The sequence below is a fragment of the Gopherus flavomarginatus genome, chromosome 9 (genome assembly GCF_025201925.1).
Source record: "Gopherus flavomarginatus isolate rGopFla2 chromosome 9, rGopFla2.mat.asm, whole genome shotgun sequence".
NCBI classification, from domain to species: domain Eukaryota; kingdom Metazoa; phylum Chordata; order Testudines; family Testudinidae; genus Gopherus; species Gopherus flavomarginatus.
Genome location: NC_066625.1, coordinates 58159156 through 58171696, shown reverse-complemented (window position 1 = coordinate 58171696; position 12541 = coordinate 58159156). Strand labels below are relative to the sequence as shown.

General features: G+C 42.5%; 1 protein-coding gene across 1 annotated transcript in view; it reads right to left on the bottom strand.

Moving 5' to 3' along the window:
* Window positions 1-5213: 5213 nt before the first annotated feature.
* CIB2 (calcium and integrin binding family member 2) overlaps window positions 5214-12541 on the bottom strand; it is a 122660-nt gene continuing 115332 nt past the window's right edge. Inside the window, exon 6 of the mRNA XM_050967113.1 lies at window positions 5214-5440. Coding sequence (XP_050823070.1) covers window positions 5419-5440 — 22 coding nt within the window. The 3' untranslated portion in view covers window positions 5214-5418. The remainder of the gene's footprint in view (window positions 5441-12541) is intronic.

Genomic DNA, 12541 nt, shown 5'->3' with positions numbered 1-12541 from the left:
AGCTCTGGGTAGAAGGGCAAGATCTTCTTGACCAATCCTCGGGTGACCCTGATTTTAAGTTAACTGTCATCCTTTTATTTTGGACTCTGCTACCTTGGAAGGGGTAGGATTCAAACGTGCCATAGCTGGAGGGTCAGCATCCAACAATGGGGACCTGCAGCTGGGTGCACAAGCCGGGGGGGGGGGGGAGGAGAGGGGAGGTTGCCTAGGCACCCTGATTACAGGGCTCAATCCTACCATCATTATTTTTATTGTAGTCACAGACACACACACAAAGATGATAGGTTCCTGCTCCAAATAAACTTCCAATGTAAATAACAGATTTACTATTGTCTTCCATATGACTAATTTCATGAGTCCTATGAGTAAAGATTGCACAATCAGGCCCTCAGTCTTTTCTGACAAAGAAAACAATTAAGATTTTTGAAACTCCTATAAAATCAAGACTGGAAACAATCAACCACCGAAGTAGACATTTCAATTATGCAGAATTCCACCCACAATCTGCAGACACCATAAAGGCAGCCAGTCTGGACCAAAATATTTATATGCAAAAGCATACACAGATGAAAGATAGGATTGCCTAGAAGTTACAGTATGAGATTAGGAGGCCAGACGCTTGTGTTCTGTTTCTGGCAATCCCTGACTTGCTAAGTAACTTTGGGCAACTCACTGTCTCCACTTAGCTATACATAAAATGGGTATAACAAGCAGCTATTGATTTATGTTGAGGGAAATATCTGGATCTATTGACTGAGGAAAACACGAACACAGTGGGCCAGACTGATCCCAGGTGTATTCTGTGGAGCTTCTGAACTACCATAATGTTGGCTTGTCACCAGTCTCACAAACATGGGGCATTTCGAGAAGTGGGTGGCAGCAATGAATTTGCGAGGAGCTCCCTCCTCTGCTTCCTCTTCTTCCAGACTGTGGAAAGGCGAGGAGCTCTTTTAGAGATAAGAACTGAAGAAAGACAGGCACTTTCTCCTGTAATACTGATACCCTTTAAATTCCAACCAGATCAGTCTCCTCCTCTTCCCCACTGGAGGGAATTTGATAGTCACTTAGTGTTATTTATCTCTCTCCATGAATATTGCGCACACACACATAAGTGGAACCAGATTCAGAAAGGAAAAGCAGGACATTTGCTCAGCCCTGCTTCACTGTGCCCTTCCTTTTTGTCTCTATCATACCTATTTTGAAGGGCATCACCAATAATCATAATCCTGTTATCTTTTAATGCCTTCCTTATCTCATCATCAAATTTCATTCCACTGTCTGGCCTGCAGTGAAGGTGCATAGTGCACTAACATTATAAGTCCTCTAATCCTTCTGTTATTTCAACCCAAATTGATTCATTATGGCTCTCTTGCGCTGACAAGTGCAATTCCTTCCACTATACATTTTCACTGACATACAACTGTACCTCCGGCTTCCTTTCTCCTCTGTTATTCCAGGATATCAGGTGGTATTGAAATCTAAATTCATTCAAGTCTCTCACACTACTGTGACTCTTGCTTTCTGCATAACATTATCTCACTTTTTAATTTATATTTAGGGAGTTTCAAATATTTTACCTGGAATAGCTAATCTAGCCAGAATCTAGAAATGAAAAAAATATTGCATCAGGTTCTGGCCTACTCAGGGGACAGGTAATGTGATATGGACCCTTTCATCAAGATGACCTCAATTCTGAAAAGCATTCCGATTCAGGACAGTACTTACGCATATTTAACTTTAAGCATGTGCTTAAGTCCCACTGAAATAAAAATTTTGCAGATGACACAAAATTATTAGGTCAGTGAAGACTGTGAGGCACTTCAGAGGGACTCAATGAAGTTGGTGAACAAGCAACACAAAGCAGATAAAATTCAATGCACAGGATAATGCACATCTAAAAGATTAATCTGAATTACTCCTTCACATTAGTAGGCTCTGTATAAACTGTAACAGTGCAGGACAAAGACATGTGGATCATTATACACAGCTTAATTAAGACCTGTACTCAATGTGCAGCCATGTTCAAAGGTAACCAAGATATTAGGATTTGTAAAGAACAGTATAGAAAATATTGAAAATATTATACAAATCAATGGGTTGCTCACACCTGGAATAATACATTTTGTTTCAGTCACCATATCTTCAAAGGATATAGCAGAAATAAAAAGGGTTCAGAGATAGATGACAAAAATTATGAGAGACTTGCAAAGATTTGTGTATTGAAAGACTCAGACTTTAGAGAGGAAATAAGTAAGAGGGGACACAATAAATATATACAAAATAATAAATGGTGCAGAGAAGAAAAAATGGGTGCTTGTACTTACCCTTTCTCATAATAAAAGAATCAGGGGACATGCAATGAGACTGAAAGTTAGCATATTTAAATTGGTAAAATTACACACACACACGCTTACTTACTTACTGGCATAATTAACCTGTGGAATGCACTGCCACTAGATATTATTGTGGCCAAGAACTTAATAAGATTCAACAATGGATTATATTTTTACAGTAACTCCTCACTTAATGTCATCCTGGTTAACATTATTTCATTGTTACTTCACTGATCTATTAGAGAACATGCTTGTTTAAAGTTGCGCAATGTTTGCTTATAATGTTGTTTGGCCGTGGGGGCTTGGAACCAGGGTGGGCCGGCAGCCCCCCATCAGCTCCCCTCCACCCCCACCAGCACCCAGGAGCACCGCCAGCTTTTTTGCTGCCCTAGGCAGCAAAAGGTCCTGCCCCCGAAATGCCGCCCCTGACAGAGGTGGCGGAAGGTCCGGACCCTGCGGTGGCCGCCCCCCAAATGTTAGCACCGCAGTCGCCTAATGGGTTGTGCCAGCGCCTCCCACCTGCCGGTGGCCCCACGGATCAGCAACTCCCCCATCCCTCCCCATGCCTCCTGCCTGCAGCAATCAGCTGTTTCACAGCTTTCAGGAGGCTGGGGGAGGGGGGAGCAAGGACACGGCATGCTCCGTGGGAGGGGGTGGAGCAGGGGCAGGAAGAAGCAGGTTGGGGGTGGAGTGGGACAGGGCCTTGGGGGAAGGGGCACAGCAGGGGTGGGCCTGGGGCAGAGCTGGGGGTCGAGCACTGCCTGGCACTTTGGAAAGAACAGCAAGAGGAGCAGTTGGATGATCCACCCTCTTTCACCCTCTGACTCCACCACCTCAACCAAGCATCACAATAATCATTGGTGAGTACAGTATTATACAGTTTTTTTAAAAAAAAATGTTTAAAAATTATACTGTATATGTATATAATGTATCCCGTGGAAAAAATGACCTGGAACCTGACCCTCCCCTATTTACATTAATTCGTATGGGGAAATTGGATTAGCTTAACATCGTTTCGCTTAAAGGTGTATTTTTCAAGAACATTACAACAGTAAGCGAGGAGTTGCTGTATATGGATAAGTGTATGATATAAATCCTTATGTATTGGGGCATAACCCTGACCTCTAAATGTCAGAGGGTTAGAAAAATACTTCTCCTATGGACAAATTTTTCTATAAAATTGTCCAGTATGAGTTTTCTTGTACCTGCCTTCAAAGCACCTGGTACTGTCCAGTATCAAGAGGCAAGATACTAGACTAGGTGCATCACAGGTCTAATCAGATACAGCACTCCTATGTAATTCTCTGTGGTACTATATCTCTGCTGAAACAACAATTTTCCTCTTTTAATATAGTTTCATACAGGCCACAGTGACATCATACATGTCAGAGGAATGTTTAAATAAAGACCTGGTAGAACAGAATTCTGTTCTGAGAAAGGACAGGAGATGGTGTTATGATGCCATCCAGTGGTAGTGTGACATCAATGCTTCTAGCATGCATAATGACATGATGAGCCAGCCAACAGGAAGTAGGAGTATGATCCTGGTTCCAGATAAGCGGAGCCATGTGTAGGATATAGTCCTGGAGTTCCAAGAGGTGTCAGAGAAGTCAGGTGACTGCAGCATCGTACGCCTGCTGACACAGAGGAAATTGTCACAATCAAGCAGCAGAAGAACATACAGTAGCAAATGTCTAAATAAAAGAAATAAGAGGAGGCAAAGCAGGATGGGAAACACCGCAGCAGAGGATCCTCTGCTTTCCTCAGGCCAGATGCAGAGGTTGACCTCAGGTATATTGGTGTATAGATAGACACCGCTATACCTGAAATCATGCGCCTAACTCACTTAAGTATTTTTGAACATTTTACCCTTGGGTTCCCCCTCTCTCCTTCAAGGAGCTCTTTAGGTCAATATACAACAGAAATTTCAGACAGTCACATATTCCCTGAAAGATTTAAGATTACACTGATTGGAGGAAAATACTGACAGAAAAGGGAATTAATGTTCATATTATAGCTCAGGACAAAAATCCTCAAAGAATGATAAATCAGTAAGATGTTTTAATTGTAGGTGACTTTGATACAGAAGCCATGTAAATGACAGAGCCCTTCTTTTGACTGTTAGAACAGTTATACAAGTATGATTGTCGTCATGCTCCAGTACCTAACCAATGGTGGAATTTAAAAAAGGAATGACAAAGCTGATTTTCAGGAAGGGTAGGAGAGAGAAATACAGAGCTGCATTCATGCATTTTATGAGAAAAATTGCATAGCTGGTTTAAAAAAATGTCTTTTTTGTGTCCTTGGTACTGGTGCTGTGCTTGTTGGGGCTACAGATGACAGTATTCTTCTAGCCAACATTATCAGCCCAAGACATGAGAAAAGGCAAGACCTCCTTGAAGAACAAAGACACAATTTAAAGTTGGTCTTGGGAAGAAGTGAATCACTTAGGCAGATGTCATACAAAATACTTCAAGTTTCATAAGGATATGATAATTCATAAAATATTGGTTGAGGGTTAAGCACCAGACCCAGCAACCTGACATTTTTCAGCCCTAAATGGCAAGCCCAGTATGTGGTTGTCTTCAACACCCTGAATTTGATCGTGACTGCAAATTTTAATCAAATTATTTCCACGCATGATCCCCAGCTGTGTAACAGAATGGTGGAGGCATCTTATTATTTTAAGGCCAGTGCTTTCTTTCAATTAATAACCTCTGGGAAAATCACCATAGCTTATATCTGTCTTTCTTTTTTGCTTTGAAGAATAATATTAAATTTTCATAAATATAAAAACTACAGGGAAATACATTTAATAGTATTCTCTTGTTTAAAAAAACTCAGTCAACCATCCTTTTCCAGAATGCCATTGTTGGACAACATTGAAGATAAAAACTTGGACATCCCAAAGGTCTTGTAGATCAGTGATGAGTCTTTTCCCCCATGGGCCAGAATGTTTTCAGTTCTTGTTGCCGAGTTCTAAGAAGCCATAATAAGAGGACAAAAGCCCCCAAAGTGCCTGAGATTCAGAGAGGCAGGACTGATGTCAAGTCATTTCTGATAACAGTGGCTCATACCAGCATCTTCAGATTCTTATGTGGAAGGTACTGTAAAGAAAAAAGAGATTAAGAGGTATCAACACTTGTCATTATACAAGGGATTTTCTTGAAGAGCCCCTTTTAATGGAGAAAAGTGGGAAGGGATGGAACTGATCACTGGTCCACCATGCCCTTTATCCAAATATGGATGTTTCAGATGAAGGTGAACTGTGCCAACCGCACAGTGTTATATGTGAAAGGGAAACCCCTTCCTGACCCTGTAGTAATTTGTTTATACCATGAAGCATAAGGCTGGATTATACTTCTCTTAGAGTGCCTAACAACATAAAATAGGGTGTTTTCCTGGAAGCGCTAATATCTTCAATTGTTTTAGAAATGACCCTCTTAGAAAGATAGTGAGAAGTAGTGCTGACCACAAAACTATTCCACTCTTTTTAAATCCAGACACAGTATTTGACTTGCTGACCTTCTGCAGCAGGGAGTTCCCTTTCCAGTTTCAATCAGTGTGTGACAGGAAGGTAATTAATGGCACAAAACAATAGCTTATCTAGAGATGGCCCAGGGGAAGAAAGCTGAAGATTCAGGTATGAACTCTTCCAAAACTAGATACAGGGGGAGTTTGGTCTCTCAGAGATGGGCCCAAGTAGAATGCTCAGCCTTGGTTATTGAGAGTCCAGTGGCAGAAGGTTTTGAGATCTGCTGTTTCAGTTTGGATCTAACTCATTATTTATCAAATGAGGGGTGTCAATGTGCAAATTGCATGCATTTAATTGTAGTGGCTAATTTACTTCTTCAAAAAAGCACTTAAGCATGTGTTGAAGTCCTATTTTGCTCAATCAGGTGCTAAAGTGCTTTGCTGAACTGGGGCCTTGGTCATTAATGACTGCCAGCATGGAGACCTAGAACACCACAGTATGACACTATTTTTCTACCTGCTGGAAGGAGGATCTTCTAGGAAAAGCTGTGTCGGATGTTACATTGCCTTTCCTCTCTCTGCAACTCAGTCAAGAAACAATGGGCAGGATTCATCCCAGGTACAATTTCACTAAGTAACTGGAGATATGGCAGGAAAGACTGTTACCTGGTCTCCTCTTTGCTTAGTGTTGTCTGTGTTTGGGGCTGGTGGGGATGTTCTGGCAGTTCTGCTGAATGTGGAGAAGTTTTTATTTGGGGCAATCTCAGGAGGTCATTATTGGTTAGATCCCTTAGGTTGGGGTCTCAAAGTCCCGGCCCACTGGCCCAGGGCTGGTGCAAGGAAGTTTCATGCCCTAGGCAAAACTTCCACCTTGTGCCCCTCCCCCCCAGCCCTGTGGCAGCTCCCCGCCCCCCCTCCACCCTGAGGTGCCCCCCTTGCGGCAGCTCCCCCCCACCCTAAGGCCCCCCCCTCCGCCCGCAGCAGCTCCCTCCTCCCGGGAGCCATGCAGCACCTTCCCACCCCAGCTCACCTCTGCTCCGTGTCCTCCTTGAGCATGCCGCCTCTGCTCTAATTCTCCTCCCAGACTTGCGGCGCCAAACAGCTGATTGGCGCTGCAAGTCTGGGAGGAAGGAGAAGTGGAGCAGCGACCGCAAGCTCGGAGAGGAACCTCTGTAAAAAAAAAATTGAGGACACATCTTTTTGGCACCCCCAAATCTTGGCAGCATAGGCAACCGCCTAGTTCACCTTAATGGTAGCACCGGCCTTGCGCTGGCCATCTGTGGCCCGAGAACCTCCTTACTGTGGCCCACAGAGGAGAGACGCATTCAGCCATGCTGCTTGCAATGTCTGTTGCAGGCGCTGCCCCCCACAACTCCCATTGGCTGAGGGAGAGGGACAGAGATACCATCACTAGTAGACAGGCAGAGTCAGCCATGGAGGCAGCAACACTTTTTTCCACAATGAATAGAAACAAGTCAAAATGCTGAACACAACTATCTGATGCACACCTTGCTGCAATCCGAAGGTTTCAACTGATCAGTCACTGAGGCCAAATATCAACAAACTGACAGAACTGAAGCATTGCCAGGTGTCTGGCAAACATTAAAAACCATCTGGCAGGCTAAGAACTGTATAACGTTGTATGGCAGTTTTATTATTTCTAAGAAATTCAAAATAAAAAATACAACATAAACATTTTCTTTTCTGAACACTATCTTCAGTCACATTGTTGGCCCGCTGGGAGGATTTGAGGACTGGCACTGGCCCTAAGGTAAATTGAGTTTGAGACCCCTGCTTTAGGTGACTAATATTCAGCATTGGGTGGGGCTTGTATTATCTACTGTGGCTAGACTACAGGACAGCATGTTAACTTATTCGCCACTAAACATTATATAACTTCACAAAGCAAGAAGCTACCAGAGCTATTGACAATTAAACATATGGCACACAGAGGTATAGCCTGGTACATCACTGTGTCTAGCTTTTTGATGGGATAGCTAATGAGGTTTGAGAGGTGCTCTGTCTTGTTTAAACCCTTGTCCTTTTTCAACAGGTACAGAGGGCCACAGACTGTGTGGGTTGGGAGGGGGAGGGGGAGAAGGAAGGGACAAGATTTTGGGAGGCAGAGAGCCAAGCTCTGCAGGGTCTCCTTGTACACTGCATTGCTCCTACTTCCCTGCCAATCATGTAGGAACACAGCTGGTGGATTCACCACTACACTAGGAAGCTTCTGCAGCCTCAGGACAGTAGTAATAACAGTCAGTATCATTATTCACATTTTACAGAGGGGGAAACTGAGGCACGGAGAAGTGAAGTGACATGCTTAAGACCCAGCAGGGTGGCGATACCCATGTCTCCTGACTTTTAGTCCAGTGCTTTTATACGCTAGGCTACACTGTTTAGTAATGGCCATGAAATGGCCTGGGAAGAGTTTCTCTCTCTTGGCCTTCAGAGAGAAGCCCAACTACTCAAACTGTGTGTTAAGTGTCAGTACTTGGGGCATAGTGATGCTATTCTGAGGAGGGAAAGTACTGCCCTTTAAAAAGATTTTCACCATGTTATCATGGATGAACAACTCTGGAAGCCTGGCTTTACAGGGACACTTTTATAGAGGGGGAATGGATAGAAAGGATCACACAGCACAAGTTCAAACTCAAAACCTCAATGTACCATAAGAAAAAAATAGATGCATTTCCCAGTAGTAGTGTCATATTTTCCTTTCTCCTTGCAATAAAGCTAAGTAAACACAGGGTGGTAATATGTTCTTAAAGATACAATCAAAGCAGCATTAGTTATGGAGTTACATAGCAGTAGTGATCTAGTCCAATATTGTCACAACTATGATTTCTAGAGCCCCTTTGCATTGTATTGCAGTTGACCTCCAGAAGTTCTTCAAAACCATTAACCCAAGGCTCAGTCTACCAAGCTGTTCTTTAGAAATTTTAATTAAAGAGACTTTTGGTTCCGGTTCTGGCTGTAAACCAGACTACAGAGTTATACACATGAATGGATGACAAGGTCAGCCAGTTTAGAATGCATCCCTGTCGCTGGAAGATTTCATTAGTCTCTCAGCAATGAGCACTGCGATGTCTAACACTCTCTTGTGTGTATAAGCCCAAATTCTGCTCTCACATACACTCATGTAAATCTGGAAAAACTCTGCTGATTTCAGTAGTGTTGATCTGGATTTATAACAGTGAAACAGAGAAAAATTTATTCCAGAATACAGTAGAGTAACTGATTCATTCGTAATTATGGTGCTGTAGAGGGTGGAGTTACAAACCAAGACCTATGGAATTCAGGGGAATCTTACATTCAAGCTCTGATTCAGACCAGAAATTTGCAAATGGCTTCAATCTTTGTGCTGGACTGAATCAAGACCCTAGTACTGGATTTGAATGTTGTCACCTGAATCTATCTCAAATAGAAAGACAAGAAGAATGCAAACTCATTCTGGAGTTCATATGACATCGGCAGAATATAAACAAGTTACTGAGACCTGAGGTTGATGGAGCCTTAGCATCATGATCAAGTTCTGAAATGACATCTGTACTTCCATTCCCTGGTATGGTTAAGATCCAGGGCTGGACTCTGCATTTGTACTTGCTAGTTATCTGTAGGACAAGTCCTGTCCTGTCAAGTCCTGTGGTTTTTTGAGGGGAAGGGGTGGGAGAGAGGGAATGTCCATATTCCCAGAAATATCTGTTCAGTGAGCCAAATTCAGTCCTGGAATAAGATAGATGGAACTGAACTGACCTCATGGTGGGAAGGCCTGCTAATACCAGTGCTTAATTTGCCCCAGTAGGTCCTCTGCAGCTTCAGAACATTTCAGGGTCCCTGAAAGGCCAGGTGAGACAGGTCTGTTTGTGTTTCTGTGAGGATTGCATGAGTGGGACCTCTGGGTCTGTCATCAGCCCTATGTTTGAAGTGTATTGAGTGGTTAATCCCCGCTGGTAGTGAGGGGGTGGAGTTAAGTAGAAAAGCTTAGTACAGAAGTCAGTTGCCAGCAAATTCAGCAGGTGAATAGGATCAGCAAAGAGGGGAATTTAGAGAGGAAATGCGAAAGGTTTTCTTTCTCAGTACAGTTCTACATTCAGTACTGTGATGGCAAGCAATGGAACACTGGTTGTGAAGATTCTGAAAACAAAGTGCTGCCTAGGTAAGTGATATCAGGGCGAAAGTTTTGATTTGGTGGAACATTACCCATAGAAGATGGACCAGAAGGGGCTGTATAGTTTGGGTGGCCTCCATTCAGAAGAAGAACAATGAACCTTCCAGAGGACAGTCTAGGTAGAATATCTGGGAGGGCATTAAACTCACAACAAAACAAGATGATGAAAAGTAGGAACAAATGAAACCTCATGTAATAGAAAATCCTGATGTCAAGAACAAACTTATTCAACCACTGAAGAGAAGAAATTCTTTAAATTGCCTATATCCCAAAGCCAGATGCCTGGGTAATAAACAAGAGGAATTGGAATTGCTCATTTATGAGCATTAATTTGATCTAGTTGGTATTACTGAATCTGGGTGGGAAGAGCCATATGATTAGAATGTTACAATCAATGGTTATGACCGATTAAGGAAGCATTGAGTGGAATAAGGGGACGGGAAGTGGTATTCATAAAAAATGGCATTACCTGTTTCCAAGTCACTGACAACTCACAAGCAAATGATCTTGTACTTCATATAAAGAACAAGACTGGATACTAGTTGGTGTCTGCTACTAAGCACTAAATCACACTAGGGAACAGGATGATTGGCTCTTTAAGCACCTATCTAAAATGTGTAGGAAAAAAAAATTGCATTATCATGGAGGACTTAAACCTGAATGATATGTACTAACTAGAGGTCTCATGCTGCCAGTACAATTTCCCTACCCACCACCTGGAATATTATAGATGACAATTTTTTAACTCCAAAACTATTGCATCCAACATAGGAAAATTCACTATTAGACCTCTTGACAGATAAAGAGGAAGTGATCACAGAATTAAAAGTTAATGCTTGCTTAGATGAAAGTGATCATGACTTGATTGTATTTGTTATTTGCAAACAGAATAAATCCTCAACCAGTAATATATATACTTGGTGCTTTAAAACAGTGTCTCTCAATCTTTCCAGACTACTGTAGCCCTCTCAGAAGTCTGATTTGTCTCATTTTCACCTCACTTAAAAGCTACTTGCTTACAAAAAAATAGACATAAAAATACAAAAGCGTCACCACACACTATTACTGAAAAATTGCCTACTTTCTCATGTTTACCATATGTAATAACCTTAGTCCCAGATTTGGACCTTAGCGTCCAAAATCTGGGGGTTAGCATGAAAACCTCCAAGCTTAGTTACCAGCTTGGACCTGGTACCTGCTGCCACCACCCAAAAAATTAGAGTGTTTTGGGGCACTCTGGTCCCCCTGAAAAACCTTCCCTGGGGACCCCAAGACCCAAATCCCTTGAGTCTCACAACAAAGGGAAATAATCCTTTTTCCCTTCCCCCCTCCAGGTGCTCCTGGAGAGATACACAGACACAAGCTCTGTGAATCCAAACAGAGTGAATCTCCCTCTCTGTTCCCAATCCTGGAAACAAAAAGTACTTTTCTATTCCCCCAGAGGGAATGCAAAAATCAGGCTAGCAATCCAACACACAGATCTCCCCGATTCCTTCCTCCCACCAATTCCCTGGTGAGTACAGACTCAATTTCCCTGAAGTAAAGAAAAACTCCAACAGGTCTTAAAAGAAAGCTTTATATAAAAAGAAAGAAAAATAAGTACAAATGTTCTCTCCGTATTAAGATGATACAACACAGGGTCAATTGCTTAAAAGAATATTGAATAAACAGCCTTATTCAAAAAGAATACAAATCAAAGCACTCCAGCACTTATATTCATGCAAATACCAAAGAAAAGAAACCATATAACTTACTATCTGATCTCTTTGTCCTTACACTTGGAAACAGAAGACTAGAAAATAGAAACTACTTCTCCAAAGCTCAGAGAAAGCAGGCAGACGGAAAACAAAAGCTCAGACACACAATTCCCTCCACCCAAAGTTGAAAAAATCCGGTTTCCTGATTGGTCCTCTGGTCAGGTGCTTCAGGTGAAAGAGACATTAACCCTTAGCTATCTGTTTATGACACGCCCCCCAAATTGCAGACAGTGGGGAAGCTCACTGGCGGCGATTTCCTTCTAGAACTTGAAAATAAACAGATTAATACAACACATAGACCTTTACATATACTCCTAAGTATATAACTAACAGACTTCTACATTTTAAGAACACTTTTTAACTACTGAATTCTGGGAAACTCTCACGGGAGAGTGCATCAGCTACTTTGTTAGAAGCTCCTGTGATGTGTTGAATTTCAAAATCAAAATCTTGGAGAGCTAAACTCCAACGAAGAAGTTTCTTGTTGTTCCCCTTGGCAGTATGAAGCCACTTTAGTGCAGCATGGTCAGTTTGTAGTTGGAACCGCCGTCCCCAAACATATGGGCGTAGCTTTTCCAGGGCGTACACAATGGCATAGCATTCCTTTTCACTGACTGACCAGTGACTTTCCCTGTCAGACAGTTTCTTGCTGAGAAACACGACAGGATGGAAGTTGTGATCTGTTGCTTCCTGCATGAGCACCGCTCCTATACCACGCTTAGATGCATCTGTGGTTACTAGGAATGGCTTGTCAAAGTCCGGGGCCCTGAGCACAGGGTCAGACATGAGCGTTGCCTTAAGTTGGG